The sequence below is a fragment of the Hermetia illucens genome, chromosome 3 (genome assembly GCF_905115235.1).
Source record: "Hermetia illucens chromosome 3, iHerIll2.2.curated.20191125, whole genome shotgun sequence".
In the NCBI taxonomy this organism is placed as follows: Eukaryota; Metazoa; Arthropoda; class Insecta; order Diptera; family Stratiomyidae; genus Hermetia; species Hermetia illucens.
The window spans coordinates 30,182,143-30,204,349 of NC_051851.1; the positions used below are offsets into that span (position 1 = coordinate 30,182,143).

The 22,207-nt window shown below is 42.5% G+C and overlaps 1 protein-coding gene across 1 annotated transcript; it reads right to left on the reverse strand.

Moving 5' to 3' along the window:
- Positions 1–2,832: 2,832 nt before the first annotated feature.
- Positions 2,833–12,286, reverse strand: LOC119651884 (heterogeneous nuclear ribonucleoprotein 87F). The gene is made up of 5 exons (XM_038055704.1): positions 11,942–12,286; positions 11,562–11,880; positions 3,884–4,478; positions 3,604–3,831; positions 2,833–3,198 (listed from the first exon to the last, which is right to left on the reverse strand). Exons 1-5 carry the CDS (start codon positions 11,948–11,950, stop codon positions 3,153–3,155), a joined length of 1,197 nt encoding a protein of 398 aa, XP_037911632.1. The 5' UTR covers positions 11,951–12,286; the 3' UTR covers positions 2,833–3,152.
- Between the last annotated feature and the right edge of the window lie 9,921 nt (positions 12,287–22,207).

Genomic DNA, 22,207 nt, shown 5'->3' on the forward strand with positions numbered 1-22,207 from the left:
TGTCCTCGCACATTGGTCAGGGTCAGCCTAGTCAGTCCAATCAATTTCGCCAGGATACCGAATTCTCTCATGGCCGTGTACAGTTTTACCTTGGCTATGCTGTCACAGGCGGCCTTAAACTCGATGAAAAGATGGTGCAACTGACGTCCATATTCCAACAGTTTTTCCATCGCTTGCCGCAGAGAAGATCTGATCTGTTGCTGATTCGCCTGGAGTGAAGACTCTTTGGTATGGGTCAATGATGTTTTGAGCGTATGGGGCTATCCGGCCTAGCAAGATAGAGGAGTATATCTTATAGATGGTATTCAGCAACGTGATACCTCTATAATTCGCCCCAAGATACTTGCCTCGCGTTGGTCGCAATTTCCCAGAGTTCGAACTGAATGGGAGTGAAGTGACGACCTGTACCGCCCGGGAAGTAGAGAGAGCCGATTAGGACTCGGAGGACGCCTCCACTTCTAACAGGAACTCTGACTACTGCTAATAGGTAGTTTGATGCCAGTGCAGCCGATGGGATGCTATATGCCCTAAGTCCCGCTTTGGCTAGTATGGCTGTGCCTTTACCCGCGTCATGGAGGAAAGTAATGTAACCGAGAGCATATAGATTTACGTTGGGGGCTTCCCCCAGTCTGGTTTTGTTTAGGATAGCGAGGTTCGGACCGAAATCCTGAAGGACCTTGTGAAGAGCGAAAGGTTTGTCGTTAGAACTGAGCGGATTAGTGTTGAATATGAGCACCTTCATTTTGGTTGTCTAGCAATTTGAAGAGGAATTGTAAGTACTCTTCGGGTTTGTCTTCCGGAGGGAGACGGAGATAGTTGTGGTAGAAGTCAGAGATTGTCTTCCACAGAGACGAGAATGACTAATAAATAGGGACCTGACTTCCATGAAGAAGCCCCTGTGAATGACAAAATGTGGGGGCGATAAGGAACTAAGGTTTGCTGGTCTTGCTCGACGCCTGCCCACTGTAGCGAAAGACGGGGCCAATGAGGGAGGAGCCGTCCAGTTGGCATAAGACAGAGGGTTAGGCTAGGCTAGGAGAGACACGAACAGACGAGATTCTGTCAAGGTTGGGGAAGAACGGAGCAGATCGGGAGTGCGGGGTGCTTTTGGCTCTCTCTTTGCGCTGGATTGATTCCCAGTTGATCCAGTTGACCACAGTTAGCACATTTAAGGGCCGCCGCCGACTCTTTATCGGCGTTGTCATGTACATTCGAACGGGAGCAGTCCCTGGAGACGTGTTGGCCCGCGCATTTGCAGTCATATCCACAGTTTGAGGAAACGTGACCAAATTGTTGCCAATTGAAACATTGGGTGACGTCCTCTTTTCTAGGGTTCTCCCAGCTGATCCGCTGATAAAGTAGGATATTTTGAAATTAGTGTCCATGCTTTTTTTTTACAGTTGGTATATAAGTTGAAAAATGAGAACTAGGTTTTTTTCCTTATCCTGTAAATAATTTTATTTTTTCCCCGCATACGATCGTTTCGGAGAGATTAGGTACTAGCACTGAAGAAGGAGACACGGGGTCTCCGAAACGATCGTATGCGGGGAAAAAATAAAAATATTTACAGGATAAGGAAAAAACCTAGTTCTCATTTTTCAACTTAGGATATTTTGTTTAATGACAAAGTTGGCATCTGCCTCAGAGTTGAGGGTTACGCGGAAAAAGCTCAGATTGGTGTCATTAGCTCGTGACCACGGGGTGGAAAGCCTGCGTTAGCTTCTTAATTTTCGAAGCCACATCTTCGGGAGTGAATTCGTGAGGGGAGATTTCTTTATTGATGAGAGTGTGCTCCCTCTTCTACCTTAGCGTGAAGGATTGCGTTCCAGTTTGATGATTTTAATTAGGTAGAGTAGTTTCTAATGGATATTGTCGTTGTCAGAGAGAATATGGAAGCGGTTTTTGTTCGGTGGGGCTCGGTGGCCGAGATGATCGAATCAGTTTGTTTTCTCTTGAAGACAGACTTACCTGAAGCAAATTTAAATTCATCTTGGTCTTGATGTTGGAATTTCCCAGTACACGTTGTAGTTTAGTGTCCCTCGAGTAAGGATGAGTTCCGCACTCACGACGTGAGACCTGTACCGACTTCACTTTGTTATCGAGAAGTCACGTGTATTAAATCTCTAACTGGCACTGTTTTACCGGTCAACCGAGCACAGGCGAGATCAATCGGCAGAACGAACCATCCGCTTACTTGCAGTTTACCGCGCACTTCATTCGTTTTCTGATGCTTGGGTACATTTTATGATGAGCAATATTTGAAATACTGAATTCAGAACAATGAAATGGAATCCTGAATTAGGGGGTTGATATCCGTTGCATGATGAATTATTTCCCCATGTTCAGATGTATTACAATCTCCGGCCGTGATAAAATTATTGGACACTCCTACTTTCATCTCCATAGGTAATCATGTAAATAAAACACAAGGACATTTTTTTACAAATATTTTTTAATTGATTTTAAACTTTACTCCACCGATTTTGAGGCAAACATAATAATATAACGATTTTTTTTCAAATAAAGCAATGATTGGAGAGATAATAAAAACAAGTCTTCTTGTAAGATAGAGCAGCAATTTGCCATCTCAATTACTATTAAATTCAAATGGCTGATGGTAGCTTTATTATTTACAGCTGGAAAATGGACGTAAGGCCTGTCTAGTAACTGATGTACCCCAATCGGCGTATATTCAAAAGTGGTTCTATGAGTTGGGATCGATCGTATTTAAAAATATATACCTGACAGTATGCTTAGAACATGTTTCTTCCGCGTTGAAAATTCAACTCCTTCCGCTTATTAAGGCAATCCTTTCGTTTATTGCAATGGATATAGTTTTGTTTGCGTATTTACTATAAAATTCTAATTACTAAAGTATATAATGCGAAGTGTTACAATTGAGAGAATACAAAACATCCTAAAATTAGCTTCCTCCCCCAAGGAATATTTTGATATATGTCCGTTAAACGTAAACTTAACTCAATAACAGGTTTCTCAGATTCGTTGCTTATGTTTAAGAAGTGTTTGTTGGGTTTCGCTTAAAGAATAACTTCGCAATTCCAGAAATTTGTACCCAAATGAGAGTGGCTAATGTGCTTTGTTTATGGTAGTGTTTTGTAACTGTACAATAGATTATTTGTGCTTAGAAAATATTAGCGACGATTCGACATCATATTATCTCGCCGTGGCGGCCCATTGCTAAAAAAAATATTGATACGACTTTAATCAGATAGTGTGAATAGGAAATCACCAGTAGAAGACTCTAAAATTGAAGCAGACATTCAGTTTGAAGCTCTACATCATGCAATATCGTTTTTAAAATATTCTCCCTCTTGCTGTTATCTAAATCATGTCAAAGCTTTGAAGCTCAAAACGTGACTATTTCAGTTTCGTATACATCGTGAAACATTAGTCTTAAATCAGGGTGCATTTTACACCAGTACTCGATTCCCAAGGAAGACTTTATAGTTTCAACCCAGAAATGTCCTTTGATTTAGACTTTAGAGTTGCCTACCATTGAGGCTTACATACGTAAACGATGAAAGTGACTTAAAACAATGATTGTGCTGGCAAAATTCATTCTAATACCAAAACCAGACTTACCGATTTCCCATATTGCCTCCTCGGTTAAAACCTCCATTCCTCATACCGAAGTTGTTCCTAAATCCAGGTGGTCCATTTCGTCCCCCACTGTTTCCTCTATTTACTCCAAGTGGGGGAAAAGCTTCGTTGTAGTTTTGATTCAAAGGAAATCCTCCTTGATTTTGGCCTCCTCCTTGGTTCATCGGACCTCCTCGGCCTTGCTGACCATATTGTCTGTTTGATTGGTTCCTAAAAACGAAATTTTAATAAACTCAACCACAGCTTGTCTAAGAATGCTTACATATTTCCATTTCCAGCAGATCTATTGAATGGACTTGAATTACCACCAAACCCTCCACCCCAATTTGGACTTGCATTCATTCCCCCTGATCTGTTGAACGAATTTGAATTATTGCCGAACGAACCTCCACCCCCTCCTCCCTGAACCATTCCCATGTTTTGGTTTGGTCCCAGCATCGGGCCACAATTATTGCTAAACGATTGATCGGGAAGTGCGAATCCCCTTTTGTCTTGATTGCCCATTCCAAAGTTACCGGCACTGTTTCTCGCACCGCCGAAACTATCCATTCCCATATTTCCACCAGGACCACTGAAATTATTCATTGGGCCACTATTGAAATTATTAGGACCATCATTTAAGTCAAAATTGCGATTTCCACCGCTTTGGAAGCCCTCCTGATAGTTGTTGCCGCTTCTTCGGCCATCTCTGCTGTACGGCTCTGGACCTCTGCGTGGGCCCCCGTTGAAATTGCGGTCCCGTCGCATGGGACCAAAGTTGCTACCACCTGCCTGTCTGCCTTTCGGAGGTCCCTGGGTTCCCGGACCCGCTCGTGCATTGTCGAAATTTGTTCTTTGCTGCATTGGTCCTATATTGTCTAGAAGAAAGAAAGAAAAATTTTGCATTTTATTCAATGAGAAAAAATACAAAGTGGGACAAAAATAACCACACAAGCCAATCGATAGTCTGTCTCTGACCACCCTCGAGTCAGAGCTGGCTACAGGATGCAAGCAATGACGATCCTCTCCGCTGAACTGAATGGGATTAAGATGGCCACGCAAATGGCAAGGGAAAGATAAAAACGAAAATACCAATAATCATAGACTCCCACGCCCAAGCCTGCACTCTTGTGGAAAAGCAAGACATGAGACATCCCATTGTGTAGGAATAATTGAGGCAGTAGCGAATTCTAACTTCGAGGAGATAAAAATACTGCGGTGGCCAGCTAAAAATGAAATTATGTTGAGCAAGATGGCGCACTCAGCAGCATGGTTTCATACTTTGCAGCTGAGGATGTACTATGGGTGATGCAGAATAATACAAGAAGGCAACCTTGAGATTAAAAGGCAAAAATTTCGCGGCAATATTTCCGGAACTGCTCTTTAAAATACCAGCTTTCTTCCCAACAAATAGTGTAGCCATTGTAAAAACTTTCAATAGATTTTACTCAAACCATGTCTACAGCAAACCTTTCCTTTTGAAGATTGGCAAAATCAATAATGACAATTGTCTAAAGTGTCGCGTGCAGGAAACAATAGATCACCTTAATTTTTAGTGTAGGAAACACAGTGTGGCTATAAACAAATTAAAGAGATTATATTTTTGTTTCCTACTTGTAGTCTAGCCTAAAAATGATTCCCCAAACTAATATTTTTAGTTTTAAATGTAAATATATATTTCAGGAGCGACTTGCCCCCTTCATCAGTACAAAGCTATAACGCGACTGGCAACATACTACCCAGCGCCTAAAAATCGAGTGGGGACTGGCACACATATACCGAAGACCTAGCCAATTCTCGTTCCCAGGTAAGATCATCGTGGACCGGACCAGAGAACTTAGCTCTCTCTATCAGCCTGCGGGGAGGTCGTGGGACAACTAAAACCTACAACAACAAGAATTTCGTTGCAGATTCCCTGTCCGTCTGCCACCAACTCGATAAACACTACGGCATTTGGCTATTCACCTTGAAGAGACTGGGACAACACGAGATGTTTCCAACACTGGTCGACCCCGAAGCTGAGAATATCGCTGCTGTTGCCCAAGACGTAGAAGAGAAGATCGGGACATCGACTTGACGACAAGCCAGTCAATTAGGCATATTCGGGCAGTCCCTACGCAGAATTTTAGTAGAAGATTTGAAGATGTTCCTTTGCAAAGTGCAGACAGTTCATCAACTGTAATTGTTGACCGCCAAACGCGTCTAACCTACGCTCAAGCCATCCTGAATCTCAACGAGGAGGACAATTTTTCATCGAAAATTATGATGAGCGATGAGGATCATTTCCATCTTAATGGTTACGTGAATAAACAAAATAATGATTTCTGGAGCATCGGAAATCCGTGTATCACCCACGAAGAGCCATGGCACTCGCTCAAAGTTACTGGAGGTCATTTTTCTTTGAGAATGTTGCGGACCAAACGACCACTGTGGACGGCGCGCGCTACAGAGTCACGATTACCGATTTTTTCTTACTCAACTGGATGAATTTGGACTGAAGAACATGTGGTTCCAACAGGACGGTGCAACGGTGCACACAACCGATATTCTGAAGGAAGCATTTCCGGGTCGCTTAATCTCTCGTTTTGATGATTTGCACTGGCCGACCAGATCACCCGATTTAACCGTTCCTGACTTCTTTTTATGAAAGATATTTTTTTACAAGGCTTTTATACTCCACCATCAACGGTATCAAGCCTGTTTGAAAAAAAAAAAACAGGAAAAAAGAGTCACTATAGTCTGGATAGCCGTGTAGCATCAGGGTGTAGATGGGGTAAATTTCATGCTCGCTACCAGTATTTACTGTTAAGCGGATAAATTGATACCCGGCTGAGGTAGTGACTTCTTTGTAAGCTGGAGCTTGAGTTCCTCAAAGCAGAAGAAAAATCATCTCGGCCATCAATTCATTCGATTCACTTCAAAGAAAGTTATTTATCGTTGCATCGCGGTAGTCACTGCAAATCTACTAATTCTACTCGTACGGAAATCTTGGGAACCCGAGGCCTTTTGCAAGGAGTGGAAGGGCCAATGTCGTTAAAAACAAAATGATCGGATTTAATAACAATGAGCTTTGGAGAAATGCTATGGCGTCCACTTCAGTCGATTCCGGTCCTGTCGAGAAATTGGCAAGGGTTCTTGACGCATGGACGGCGTCAGGGCATAAGTATTATAAGTTAGTCCGAACAAAACAAATACGTATCTGAAAGCTAAATATTGGAACCTAGACTAGACCGAGGAACTCGCAACAGCCCTTCGGGAAAAGTGCATTGATATTTGCGCTCTACAAGAAACCCGACCGTCTGGTGCCAAAAGGACGAATGGACGGCATCAAGATGTAAGCAAATTTGTTCGAGCCGAAGAAATTCGTAAATACACGCTAAATGTTGGTACCCACACTGGAAAGACGAAGGCCCTCACTCACACTTCGGAGAAGTGTGCCATACAAGAAATACGATGGTCTGGTGCCAAAAGCTGCGACGTTGAACTTGAACGTGGTAAAAATGGCTATAAACTTCCCTATTTTGGCATTACCATTTTGGGGGGTTTCCGTGATGCCATTAAAGAAGTCGAACGATTTAATGATCGGCTGAAAAGGCAGAGGGCAACAGGTGCCATGGGGCAAGGGGTTTGGAGCACGCAATGAGGGTGGCGGCCGTATAATCGATTTTGCGGACACACATAACCTTGTACTTATGAATACATGGTTCAACATCCTACATTTTATATTATTTTATCATAAGACGCCGACATTTTACCACCATCACTGCTTGCAAAGCCATTCCCTATACGACCATCGCATCTCAATATCGCCCGTTGATTGCCGTCCTGCGAATTAACCCACCGATAAAACAGCGTGAGAAACGCACTGGCCCGCTGCGCATTAAATGATGGCGATTTTCTGAGAAGAAAGAAGAAATTATTTCACTTACGCGATTACCAACCATTACGAATGTGGAAGAATCGTGGAACCAAATGAAACACATGATCCACAAAGCGCCGTGACCTCTCGGGTCACCAAGCCAGGTAAACGGTACATCAACCGAGATACTTGGCTTTGGAATGATTCTAATATTGGCTTTGCGGTTTCGATTGCAGGGCAGAGGCGATCTCATCAGACACTGCCTCAGCCTCAGCGCCTCTACCGTGACCGAAAGCGGCAACGGGTGGCATTTAGCTCGTTTTTATTGAATGCAAAACCCGCCAAGGGTATGAATTATAACGACCGAAATCGCCTGGTTAGAACCTAACTTGTTTAAGCTAATAAAAATGAAAATTTTTGTTTGGGATGAGTTGTCCTGAGCCCACCCTAAGTTGCTTCTCAAATCTGTGCGACGATAAAACGCTGGCCAATTGGCAAATTTATACGAATGTCAACCGGGAAGCAAAGAAAGCAGTCGCTGTCACCCGAGCGGACTATTACAATTTACGATAAACTGGACCCCCGGGATGGCGGGAGAGATCTGTATCGATATGCCAAACCCGTAACGGAAGCACACAGGATATCGAAGACTTCTGTTGCGTTAATGACAAGAACGGTACTTTGCTTACCAACCGCCGAGCCGCGACAGATAGATGGCGAGAATACTTCGAGCATGTAGAAACATGAAAAAGTATGTTTTTATGGTTCTACCCATTTATTCAACAAACACCGAGAAGGTCGAGAGAAAGAGTGCGTAAAAGAGTCGGATGGCGTCGAATTTATATCCTTGCCGATCCATATAGTGACGTTACTTTGTTGAGCATATCAACTGTTGAAAGGCGTTGCCATGTTGGTGCTGTCATGTCATTACCATGTCGCTACAAGCAGATTTCAACAGAAAAATTTGCTCATCCTCCACTTCCACAATCATTGCCGAAATTTGGAGCAATTCCACAACTGAAGTCGAGGAGGCAATAAAACGAATGAAATCGGGGAAAGCCACAGGACCTGAAGACATCGCATCTGAGCTCTGGAAAGCGAAGAGCTAGGACCCAACACTATGGCTCAGTGAATTTTTTAATCGGATTATTCAGGAAAATAGAACACCATCGAACTGACAACAAAGTACTACAGTTCCAATATGGAAACAAGTCAGGAAACCGGAAGCTAGACGCTTCAGGTATGAAAGGTTTTGTGTATTTCTTTTATAAAGAGATTTGGGTGTGCATTTGTCCCATTAGCATGTAGCACGTAAAATACGCATATATTATGTGAAAATAGCCACTTTCAAGTGATATTGACATTTATAGTCTTGAATTTGCAGAGGAGCACAGATTTGACCTAGTATAACTTTGTTAGTAATAGTGCGATTTTCACCAAATTTGGCAGGATCATGATCTATACTGTAGCCTACATTGCTGCAAAATTTTTTGATTCTAGGGTGAACCTAAGGGGGGTTTTCCTGTCAATTACTAAAAATTATAGTAATATACCATTATTAACTTATTATTATTTGAACAGGTATCGACATGGAGGGTATTTCGGAGCCTAGGCACCATATAGTGGCAGCCCCCTGATTTTTTCCAGATTTTTCGGTTTGGTAGTTCCTGAGAATGGGTTCGTTAAAAAAATGACCATTTTCAACCCCCTGCACTCCCCACCTTTTCAGCAAAAGTCAAAACTAATACCGGCTTCGAAAAGTACTAACCGAGACCTTTAATTTGATACCCCACATGACTATATTTGATGAAAAAAAAATTACACCTCCCTTTTGCATGTATGGGGACCCCCCTTAAATTCATCGTAAGAGGATGTAACTCACTTTATGCGTAAGCGTTCACAGTTCCCACCTTTCTACCAAATTTTGTGTCAATCGCTGTAACCGTCTCCGAGAAAAATGCGTGTGACGGACAGACAGACAGACAGACAGTAAACCGATTTTAATAATATTTTGTTTTACAAACAAAACCTTAAAAAAGGACCAGCAGAATGTTCAAAAATTCTTGTTACTCTCCCATACCGTGAAGATGCTTGGACGCATTCTTGACAACCGCATTCGCGAAATCATTGAAATAAACGTAAATCAAGCCGGATTTGATAAAAACTGCGGAACTACTGACGCAATACACGCTGCGCGGTTACTCATGGAGAAACACCGTGAAAAACATTGCCTGTGTACATTGCATTTCTGGATCTAGAGAAAGCGTTTGACCGTGTGCCACACGAATTCATCTGGTATGCTTTACGACAACACTTCGTGCCAGAAGAACTCGTGCGCTGGGTTCAATTGCTCTACCACGATCCGCTGTCTATGGTTCTGAGTGTTGGCTATAAAGGACAAGCGTCTTGCGGTAATGAAGGCGAAGATGTTACTTTGGACTAGTGGTTGTATCGATCGTGAAAAAATTGCGAGAGAGGTGTCTTCGATGGTATGGTCACGTAATTCGCGCTAACGAGAATTCATTTGCCAAGATTGGTCTGAAAATCGAAGTTGATGGTAAGCGACCAAAAGGCAGGCCGAAACAACCGTGGCTTTATACGCTGGATGGGGATTTAAAAACCTCGAGATTGCACTCAGATCAGGCATTCGATAGAGCCAAATGGCGAAACTGATCACAACGAGCCGACCCGTTTGTGAACAGTATAAAGGCTGAAGAAAAAGAAGATTAGTAATTCTAGAAGAAACTTCTCCTAAAGACGTTAGGATACCGTTATAAGCAATTTCTTTCAAATGTCCTGCACAGTAAGTAGTCTAGTGGATTTAAATCGAATGGAAAAGGTACCTGTTTAGCCTAGCAGTTGCGCCAGCGACTCAACCGGGAAATTTACTACAGAAAATATCTATTCAATGAAAGAACGTGCATTTACGATCGCAAACAAGATGTGCCGCCACAGCTGCGTACACCGAGAATTTGCAATAGCTACTATCTGTGCGTTTCGGACAAAAGGAGATTGAGAGCAGTACCAGTCCGAGATACTTGGTAACTGCCTTTTTTTCTTCACCAAATCCTTCAGTACTGTCCCTCTCCTGGCATAGTAAACAAATGTTATAATTTAGCGACAGAAACATAATCAAAGCATTTACTGTCAAGCTTCACTTTGATGACTCTAATAACTGGTATAAAAGCGGGCTTAATCAGATCAAGACCCGTCCACTGCCAATAACCACACACATCACTACATTAATAAAGTCATCTGCTGCGTGTGTCGTGTCTTCTATGCCAGAGGAATATTGGTGAAGTTTCGATTCGAATTAATGATGCGTTATATGTGGTAAATCTGCCAAAAATACAACACAAGTTGGTATACACAAATCTCCGCCCGTCCTCGATCGACTGTGAATGCAGCTCTCTTCATGTCTCTGAGCTGCAATAAATTTTGACTTAATATCGGTTGATATTTAAGTTTTAAGACAAGTTCAAAATCGTCGATGAATTTTTGTAGCATAACGTGTAAATAATGAAAGAAATAAGGCTCAAACTAACAAGCAAGTGTATGCCAGCATGTTCTGCGACGGAGCTGCACTTAGCTGTTGATCATTTGATTGTCACCCCGGAGAAATTCGATTTTGAAACAAGAGCCAAAGAGTCCTTAAACTACTTTTTTTGTTGTGAGGCAAACACACGTATTCGTTTTAGTCTATATAAAAACGCTTTCTAAGTAACGAGTAGCTCAAAATCATTATCGAAGATCATATCCAGACAATTAAATTGCAATAAGCCTTTTTGATTTGAGGTTATACACTTTACACAGCCGATATACCTGAAATGCTGAGGTTAAATTCTTGCTTTGAAGCCTTCGCGGATCACGAAAAAGCATCTGCACCATTGCAATCGTCCAGCAGACGATTGAAGCTGCTCATTTCCCTAGACAGCTTGGACAGAGCAAAAATCCTGATCAGCCTTAAGAATCACAAAGAGAAGAATTGCAAGGAAAAGGAGTTAGAAATGAAAAGATGATCGAGTGATTAAAAATAGTGGGAAACTAACGCTGATGCATTGATTTCACTGAAAATTTATCAGTCTCTTTGAAACTCCTTTACCTCCGCCGCCTCCACCGCCAATTCGTTGATTGGGTCCGCCAACAGGTCCACCGCGTCCCATTCCGCCGCTCCCTCCGCCACCAGCACTCCTGTTTCTATCTTTAGGACGTCCTGGTTCCACGTATATCACTGCTCCTTTGAAAGTCGTATTGTGCAGGCCTCGAATAGCGTTGTCTGCCATCTGCGGACTCTCCATATGTACGAAGCCGCATCGATTCATAATATCACATTCAGTCACGACTCCATAGTTCTCGAAGAGCCGTCGCAATTCATGCGGCTTAGAGCCGGACGGAAGACCTCCGATAAACACTTTTGAGTGCTGTGAGGAGAAAAGAACGATAAATACCAAACTAGAAATTCCACTTTACTCCATAACTTACAGGTATCATTTTAACAAAAAAAGAAGACTTAATACGCGAAGAAACCGCAAGCCAAGATCACTATTGTCTCAAGAAATCCACGCGTAAGATGGCGAGAGATTTGTCAGTTCTCAGGTTCGCTCAGGTACAACTTGAAGCGTCAACAAGTGAAGCAGACGAGGGCATCTGGTTACAGCAGAACAGTTGAAAATCAGCTCGAGACAGTCGCGAGTCATAAAGCAGAGATGGGTGAACCTCCCGGTTCAGTGAAAAACACTACGCGCACTTGTTGTACACAAGAATACCAAACGATGTTTTGTATACAGCACTGACATTTGATTCTCTTGCGGCAGTTCCCAAATAAAAAATAATTTCCCAAACTTCCCCTCACATTTCTTTATAGTTGTCCAATCTTTTATCAGAAACTGATGCCATCTGCTGGTGAAAGAAGGCGATGTCAGATGAGATTATTTTATTATAAAATATCTGTTATTATCGTTGATAATAAATCCACTGTATATAAAAATCGGATCGTTTGATTCCTACAAAATTATATGAAGATACGTGGACCATCTATTTATCGAAGAAAAAAGAACAACGTATTGGTCCAAATAGGCATTTATCCAATTGATCCACTAGCTTTGAGTCTACATTTGAAATTTATCAAACAATTGGTTAAAATTCTCTATACAGTGGATTTTCACAATTTAATGTAAATGCATTCAAAGTAAATCACGGACTTTCGACTTCACTTATTAAAATATAATTACGGGGTACTCACAGGTGATCACGTGTCATCTATATTTGCTTCACCTGGTCTTCCTCTAGTTCAGGAAGGCTTTCAGCAGCGTACACAGGGAGTGTATCTGGAGTGCTCTACATAGGAGGGATATTCCGAAGAAACTAATAGTTATTATCAGAGCGATATATCATGACGCTAAATATCACATGCTGCAAAGTCTCAGTGGAATTTGAAGTCCAAAGCGGAGTGCACCAAGTTAGCATATTGTCACCGATACTATTCCTTCTTGTTGTTGGTGACGTCCTTTACGCTGCCAGGCTGCCGGAGGACGTGAAAGGCTTCAATAAACAATGTGATCTTTCCCCTCAACATCTCGACTACGCTGATGGTATCTGCTTACTCCCACACCGGAGTCATACTCCTTGGCAAATGGACCTGGATTTGCAAAGAGAGGTAAGTAGAATCAAATTGAAAATAAACACTAATAAAACCAAGGTTATGAATCTGACAGGTCATCGCATTCTTCCTATATGCATTAATCTGCACAAACATCGCAGCAATTGATAAATTTGTAAATATCGGAAGTGTCTTTTCTACTAATGGTGCACCAAGCTTGATTATGCTCGAAGCACTAACCGTGATAGGTCCATCCTCGTTGTCAAAAATCTGAAAACGCAGTTATCTTAGCACCAACATCATGTTCTGTGCTAAAGTGGTTATATGGGAAGAAACTACCACTGTTACTCAAAAGTTCCAAATCCAATTCCAATTTCGAACGATGAACTTTGTCGTCATATAAATCAGTTACCCGTGAATATGTTGACTTCCTACTGATCAACATGTTCACCAGTAACGGCAGTGGATAGGTCACACACTAAGGACTATACCACTATTCCAAGATGGTCGACGAGTCCTGTTGTAGAAAAGTCGAGGAGAAATGCAAGCATGTGTATCTTGGGGAGTCCTGGATTGAACTGAAGCGCATTTCTGCAAATCGTCAACGGTAGCCCGTGAGCATGATTGACGCGCCATGTCCCAAGCGGCTACATTCTTATTAAAAATCAATAGAAAATGTACCCCTTTTTGCTTAAAAGCTCGATCGCGCGCATAGAGATGAATAACTGGTTATTTGAATGCCCCAGTGACATAACCTACCTGTCGTGATAGGTTGGAGATATCTCCTAATGCCTTGAAGTCAATCGGATCGTACTGATATGTAGGTGGTACCATGCATATGAGAGAATATAGCTTCTGGGGTATCGCGCGTTCCTATGGAGTAACGAACGCTGGGGTTATAAGACACGTGGATCTTTAATTACCTCTGTACTCGTAAGCCTGTGTACGAATCAAATCAACCCCCGAGGGTCAAACAAAACGGAGCACCCGTAAACCTATGCGCTATTCGGGATGAGACAAAATCTCAACCTCTGCTCATTAAACAGAACAGTGGAAATATAAATTTAAAGTTCATGAATACAACTACGTCCGGAATAGGAAGGCTAATTATAAACCGAAAAAAATTGTCTAGAAGCTTATAGAATAGATGAGGGACAGAGTGAAACCTATTCAACGGCATAGGTGACACCATTTCTGTCTGAAGGCCAAGGCTAACAACGCAATCCAAATCAAATGCAAAGAAGGACGTTAGAATCAAAGATGCCGCCAATTCATAATTCAGAAAGTCCTTTCGAACGATAGAGAAACGAATATGTCCCGGCGGTAAAACCTAGCGGATCAACGATGCCTAGGGAAACCTAATCCCCCTGAAGATGATCGTGGAGCTAGAAAAATACCCAAAACCGCTAAACCTCGAGCAAAGCAATTCTGTCTGAGGTATGGAGGTATGCACCTTTCACTGGGACTCAATGCATAAACAGAATTTTAACAAAGTAGCCTTGATTATACCCTGCGCCAGTTTGAGAGCTAAAGATCGGGTTTAGACGAAGATACCGCTTATCATCCCGTGTTATGTTATTATGCTACGAGCGACAATTTAACACGAACTGAAAGCTCTATGAACGAAACCTGACAATTGGGACGTTGGACGTTAGGAGAGTGTTCAAAACCACAGACAACATCAAGGTGGACATAGATAAACTAATCTAGAAAGGGTAATCATTGCCTCGTACAGAAAAGTTATGTAGAAAAAACACAAGCAAACAAAATGTAGCTGATGAAATCATAATCTTACGAACCTACGGCAGAAGACACGCCGTCTATCCAATAGGACAAAAAGGACATCTATATAGTTAAAAACCTAACCAAAATTATAAAAGAGTTCGCATAGTCAATAGGGGCTCGTGGAGATGAAGACTAAAGGCTAAAGCTAAACCTTCATTTAATCCCGAGGGACACTAACACCAACGGAAGCTAACATCCTCTCTTACCTCCTGCATCGCACCCAGATTCGCGAAAATTTTGTGAAACAGCACCTCATCATTGGTGCCAAGGATTGAGATTCTAACCAACAATAGAGATAGCTATCATAGTCCTATGAATATAGCAGACGCTTTCGATGATACCTCCATTGGGTTAATTGTATCAGTCATCAAGAAGCGGCAGAAATTCTACAATCATTGCTACATGGCGGGCTAATTCAAGCATATCTGCATGGTGAGACTCTATATGATGCCATAGGCCATTGGTGGTGGTGGTCAAAGGGTAGTATAGGTCCCAGAGTGAAACGTGGATTGGTACCCACAATGGGGCATAAAACCTAGAGAACGCCTGCTGAATCAACACCAACAGCTCTACAACCAAACCCTATCTTCACATCCACGTGGTGACCGTTGAGAGTTCTTTCTTAACGAAAAGCTGCAGACGGAGAAGGATGAAGGCGAGTCTCCCGCGCCTAAAAACGGGACAAATTGTACCAACTGGTCCTCCAGGTTGGGGGTTGGGTAGGACTGACAACCCTACATGGAAAACAACTTGTTACGAAGCCACAACAGGAGTCTCGGACTGGACGGATAACAAAACGACGAACCCGGCAACGACAAAGGAATAACGATTTGCACATTTTCTCATGGAACATGCACCCCCCGTATAGAGATGAAGCTGCTGAACAGCTAGCCGATACCCTGTCCCAATATAGGACTGATGTAACAGCGTTACAGGAGATGCGTGGCCATCCAGGATCCAGCATCCATGTGCTCGGAGTAGGTTTCTTAGTCAGTCAAAAAATGAAACCTTCTGTTATCGACTTTGAAAACATAAGCGAATATTAACATTCACGACCCTACAGAGGAGACTGCACAGTCGGAGAAGGATACCTTCTACGAGGTAGTAGAACGAACCCTCGAATCCTGTCCCAGATATGATATCAAAATCATACTTGGGAATTTTAACAGCCAAGTAGGGAAGGAGCCCGTATTCAGACGATACGTTGGCTCTCATAGCTTACATACGGATACCAATGATAACGGACTGCGTATCCTTCAATTAGCAGTGTCACACGAAATGTTTGTTGGAAGTACCTGGTTTGCGCGGAAAGTGATCCACAAATATACGTGGGCCTCTCCAGATGGGACCACTTTCATTCAAATTGACCACGTGTTGATCGAACGCCACCACCTCTCAGCCTGGTGGTGAAATTCATTCTAATATATGTGGCCCTCGTCTGGGTCATAACATCGAGGAGATATATTCTGGTGAGTGGAGTGTATCATCTCTACCAGAGAAAGATGGTGAATCCGTTAGGAGCGGCTGTGGATTTCCAAAATTTGCGATTACCTAGAATGCGCTTCAGCTCCCCAGAACTTCCCGCGGTGCCCGCATTCCTTCTTTACTACTCTTGCGGTGATCCACTCAACGACCATCGTGGAAGAGTGGATTCTACTGTATACCAGCAATGTAATTGTTGCCCCTTCTAAATGTGTCACTGCTACTTCCGCCTTCCAACCAAAAATTGTTTAAAAGCATTTTCATGATTTTTTTTCTCGGGAAATGCAGTTTTCGTGGTGGTTGCGAAAATTCTTCTTTCAAATCTCACCCGATTCTTCTCTTTTTTTACATATAGATTTTAATATTCGAAAATGTCACACCCTTGTTCATAATAACATTTTATTAATTTTCTTCTCTTTCGTGCATATGAAACAAACAAATTTTCAATTGTATGTTGTGAACTTCAAAAATGTTTTGCTTTTATATCAAAGTCTGAAGAAAAAAAATTATTCGTTAGTTAATATCATACTCATTATCTCTTACATGCGTAATACTGTCACACCACCTCCATTTGAAGACAGTCTCCTGTTTGACTTTAAATGGTTACCCAGCAATTTGCTTAATGCAATGATCATTGGCTGCCTTGAGGCTCGTCTTTGCCTTTCGAATTTTTGCTGTCTCGTTCAGTGCAATTTTGCTGAATGTTAGTAATGTGGCGTATATTCGATACTTTCCGAAACGATTCACATAAGCGCTGTTGAAAATCGCCACTTTTAAGACGCCGAAACCCGACTCTACATTCTCATCTGGATAGAGCATATTCGCAGTGACCTTTGCAAACCATAATATGGACAATACTAGAAAGTGTGGTGGAAATAGTGCTATTATTGACAAAGTTATAGTAAGCCAATAAGTTATCTGTTTCGTGTATATTTACTGAAATAATGAAAAAAAGACAAATTTTAATTTTTAATGCCGAATAATGAGTTTTTTATTCCTCATATACCGATATTTCGAGGACCAGTTTTGTCTGAACTGTTTATGGGCCAGCTTGTCCTTAAATACCTAAATCAAGACCTTAATTGCTCGTTAATTTTATTACCTAATTAATCCAAAAGGCCAACTGTGTACGTTTCCTAAATCATTCTTAATTCTTTTTTCCTCATGCATCTTGTCGATGATGAAACTCTCTTTTCAATTTGCTAAAGTCATCAACCTCCTTAATTTCCCTTAGATTATCCTCCGTTATTGTATGTTTCTTCTAGATGATGTGTCTGGCTACCAATGATTTGAGGGCATCTGTTGGTCTGCTTTTTGCTTTTGTTGTTATTATTCTTCAAGTTTGCCCTATATACTCGTATGATTTTTCACATCTGGTAGATTCCACTTTTCTCGCTATCTTCCTTGGGGTCCTTGACGCTTCCTATTCATGTCCTCAGTTAATATGTCTGCTGGTACATATCACTTTGAAGTCACGTTTCCTTAGGATGTTTTTCACCTGGTAGCTAATTTGGGAATGGATGACGTATATTTAAATAATCTTCATCATCATCAACGGCGCAACAACCGGTATCCGGTCTAGGCCTGCCTTAATAAGGAACTTCAGACATCCCGGTTTTGCGCCGAGGTCCACCAATTCGATATCCCTAAAAGCTGTCTGGCGTCCTGACTCACGCCATCGCTCCATCTTAGGCAGGGTCTGCCTCGTCTTCTTTTTCTACCATAGATATTGCCTTTATAGACTTTCCGGGTGGGATCATCCTCATCCATACGGATTAAATGACCCGCCCACCGTAACCTATTGAGCCGGATTTTATCCACAACCGGACGGTCATGGTATCGATCATAGATTTCGTCATTGTGTAGGCTACGGAATCGTCCATCCTCATGTAGGGGGCCAAAAATTCTTCGGAGGATTCTTCTCTCGAACGCGGCCAAGAGTTCGCAATTTTTCTTGCTAAGAACCCAAGTTTCCGAGGAATACATGAGGACTGGCAAGATTATAGTCTTGTACAGTAAGAGCTTTGACCCTATGGTGAGACGTTTCGAGCGGAACAGTCTTTGTAAGCTGAAATAGGCTCTGTTGGCTGACAACAACCGTGCGCGGATTTCATCATCGTAGTTGTTATCGGTTGTGATTTTCGACCCTAGATAGGAGAAATTGTCAACGGTCTCAAAGTTGTATTCTCCTATCCTTATTCTTCTTCGTGTTTGACCAGTGCGGTTTGATGTTGTTGGTTGATTCGTCTTCGGTGCTGAAGTTGCCACCATATATTTTGTCTTGCCCTCATTGATGTGCAGCCCAAGATCTCGCGCCGCCTGCTCGATCTGGATGAAGGCAGTTTGTACACCTCGGGTGGTTCTTCCCATGATGTCGATATCGTCAGCATAGGCCAGTAGTTGAGTGGACTTGAAGAGGATCGTACTTCTTGCATTTACCTCAGCATCACGGATCACTTTCTCGAGGGTCAGGTTAAAGAGGACGCATGATAGCGCATCCCCTTGTCGTAGACCGTTGTTGATGTCGAATGGTCTTGAGAGTGATCCTGCTGCTTTTATCTGGCCTCGCACATTGGTCAGGGTCAGCCTAGTCAGTCTTATTAATTTCGTCGGGATACCGAATTCTCCCATGACCGTGTACAGTTTTACCCTGGCTATGCTATCAGAGGCGGCTTTAAAGTCGATGAATAGATGGTGCAACTGTTGTCCATATTCCAACAGTTTTTCCATCGCTTGCCGCAGAGAGAAAATCTGATCTGTTGCTGATTTGCCTGGAGTGAAGCCTCTTTGGTATGGGCCAATGATGTTCTGGGCGTATGGGGCTATCCGGCCTAGCACGATAGTGAAGAATATCTTATAGATGGTACTCAGCAATGTGATACCTCTATAATTGTTGCACTGTGTGATATCTCCCTTTTTATGTATGAGACAGATAATGCCTCGTTGCCAATCGTCAGGCATTGATTCGCTGTCCCATACCTTGAGCACAAGTTGATGAACCACTTGGTATAACTGGTCGCCTCCATATTTAACCAATTCCGCTGTAATTCCATCAGCTCCTGGCGACTTATGATTTCTTAGCCGATGAATTGCACGGACTGTTTCTCCTAAACTTGATGGTGGCAGTATTTGTCCGTCGTCTTCAGTTGGCGGGACCTCCAACTCGCCGATGTTCTGGTTGTTTAGTAGTTCATCAAAGTACTCAACCCATCGCTCTAATATGCCCATTCTGTCGGAAATCAGATTTCCCTCTTTGTCTCGGCAGGATGAGCATCGAGGTGTATAAGGCTTCATCCTGCTGACTTGTTGGTACAACTTCCGCGCCTGATGCGGTTGCTCCCTGTACTTTTCTAGTTCATAGACTTGTTGGTTCTCCCAGGCTTCCTTTTTCCGTCTGTGAAGTCGCTTCTCCACTCGACGGAGTTCGTGATAAGTCTCTGTGCGTGCCCGCGTTCTTTGAGAATGCAACATTACTCGGTATGCAGCATTCTTCCATTCCGTTGCTAGCTTACATTCATCGTCAAACCAGCCGTTCCGACTCTTTTTGCGGCTGAGGCCAAGTATGTTTGTGGCCGTATCCATGATAACGTTCTTCAGGTGATTGTGAAGATCATTTGTTGATGCTTCATCAGGTCCTCTGTTGACTGCGGTTATTGCGGCATCCATTTCCCTCTTATAGGTGTCGCGGAGGGTTGTATTGTGGATGGCTTCAGTGTTCACTCTCACCTGATTGTCAGAGGGGATTCTAGGTGGTAATGTTATTTGAGCTCGGAGCACCATGCCAACGAGATAGTGATCCGAGTCTATATTGGCTCCCCTATATGTTCTGACATTCATCAAGGCTGAGAGGTGGCGGCGTTCGATCAACACGTGGTCAATTTGGTTGAAAGTGGTCCCGTCTGGAGAGGCCCACGTATGTTTGTGGACCGCTTTCCGCGCAAACCAGGTACTTCCAACAACCATTTCGTGTAACCCTGCTAATTGAATAGTCCGCAGTCCGTTATCATTTGTTTTTTCGTGTAAGCTATGGGAGCCAACGTATCGCCTGAATACGGGCTCCTTCCCTACTTGGCTGTTAAAATCCCCAAGTATGATTTTGATATCATATCTGGGACAGGCTTCGAGGGTTCGTTCTACTGCCTCGTAGAAGGTGTCCTTCCACGACTCTGCAGTCTCTTCTGTAGGGGCGTGAACGTTTATGAGGCTTATATTTCTAAACTTGCCTCGCAAGCGCAGAGTGCATAGCCGTTCGCTTATGTTTTCAAAGCCGATAATAGCAGGTTTCATTTTTTGGCTGACTAAGAAACCTACTCCGAGCACATGGTTTACTTGATGACCGCTATAATATATGGTGTAGTGGCTCTTCTCCAGGAAACCGGTCCCTGTCCATCGCATCTCTTGCAACGCTGTTATATCAGCCCTATATTGGGACAGGGTATCGGCTAGCTGCTCATCAGCTTCATCTCTGTACAGGGAGCGCACGTTCCATGAGAAAATGCGCAAATCGTTATTCCGTGTTCGTTGCCGGGCCCGTCGTTTTAAAATCCGTCCTGTCCGAGGCTCCTGTTGTGGCTTCGTAACATTTTGTTTTCCGTGTAGGGTTGTCAGCCCTACCCAACCCCCAACCTGGATGACCAGTTGGTACAAATTGTCCCGTTTTTAGGCGCGGGAGACTCGCCTTCATCCTTCTCCGTCTGTAGCTTTTCGTTAAGAAAGAGCTCCCAGCGGTCCCCACGTGGAGGTGGAGATAGGGTTTGGTAGTAGAGCTGTTGGTGTTGGTTCAGCAGGTATTTCCCAGGTTTTATGCTCCATCGTGGGTACCAATCCACGCTTCGCCCTGGGACCTATACTACCCTTTGACCACCAAATAATCTTACATAGAGAATACAGCAAGTCGGGAAACCAGAGGCTGAACGCTTCAACTATGAAGGGTTTTGTGTATTTCTTTAATAAAATCATATGTCCCATTAATATCAAGCACTTAATGTATACACATATATCATGCCAGAATATCCACTTTAAGGGTGCTACTGACATTGAAAATTTTAGAATTTGCACTGAAGCGGCTAGTTTGACCTATTATAGCGTTGATAGTAACACTGCGATTTCTACCAAACATGGTAGGATAAGGTTTTACATCATAACCTATATTACTGCAAAATTTCATGATTCTAGGGTGCACTTAAGGGGGTTCCACAGTCAATTACTAAAACTGATATTAACTTTATTTTAACAAATATCAGTATGAAGGGTATTTCAGAGCCTAGACGCTATAAAATGAGAGCTTCCTGATTATTTTCAGATTTTTCAGTTAGGTAGGTTTTAAAAATGGCCCCGTGAAAGAAATGTACTTTTTCTAGTCCCCGCTCTCTCCTCTTGTGAATTAAATGTGAAAACTGAGACCAATTTTGAAAAGAACTAATCAAGACCTTTTACTCCAGATGACTATATTTGGTGAAGAAAAAATTTAAACCCCCCTTTTGCATGTACGATGTTAAACACTCTATGTGTCAGCATTTACGTTTCCCACCCTCCAACCGAATTTGGCCTCAATAGGTATAATTGTTTCCAAGAAAAATTGGTGTGACAGACAGAGACGGACAGACACTTTACTTTAAAATTTTACATAATATTTATTAGGATTTTCTTATGTATAATTTTTGATAACTTGTGGAAACGAACATTCTCTTAGAAATTAAGTATTGTTTCTTTAAATTGAAAGACCAACACAATTTTCAATTTAAAAGGGAGCTTCTGGCCCCGGAAATATCAATATACACTCGCTAGAAAAAATGTGCGTACACTAAGCAGTTCCTGGTTATTCGTTAGTAAAACACACGAATAAATTAGTTTTTTAAAAACATTTTATTGTTTGTATATTG

Coding starts and splice junctions, on each gene's coding strand:
- LOC119651884 (XM_038055704.1), bottom strand. Junction 4,479..11,561: donor TGGCGGTGGAGGCGGCGGAG/GTAAAGGAGTTT, acceptor TCTTTCTTCTAG/ACAATATAGGACCAATGCAG. Junction 3,199..3,603: donor GGAGGCAATATGGGAAATCG/GTAAGTCTGGTT, acceptor TATTTTTTTTAG/CAATGGGCCGCCACGGCGAG.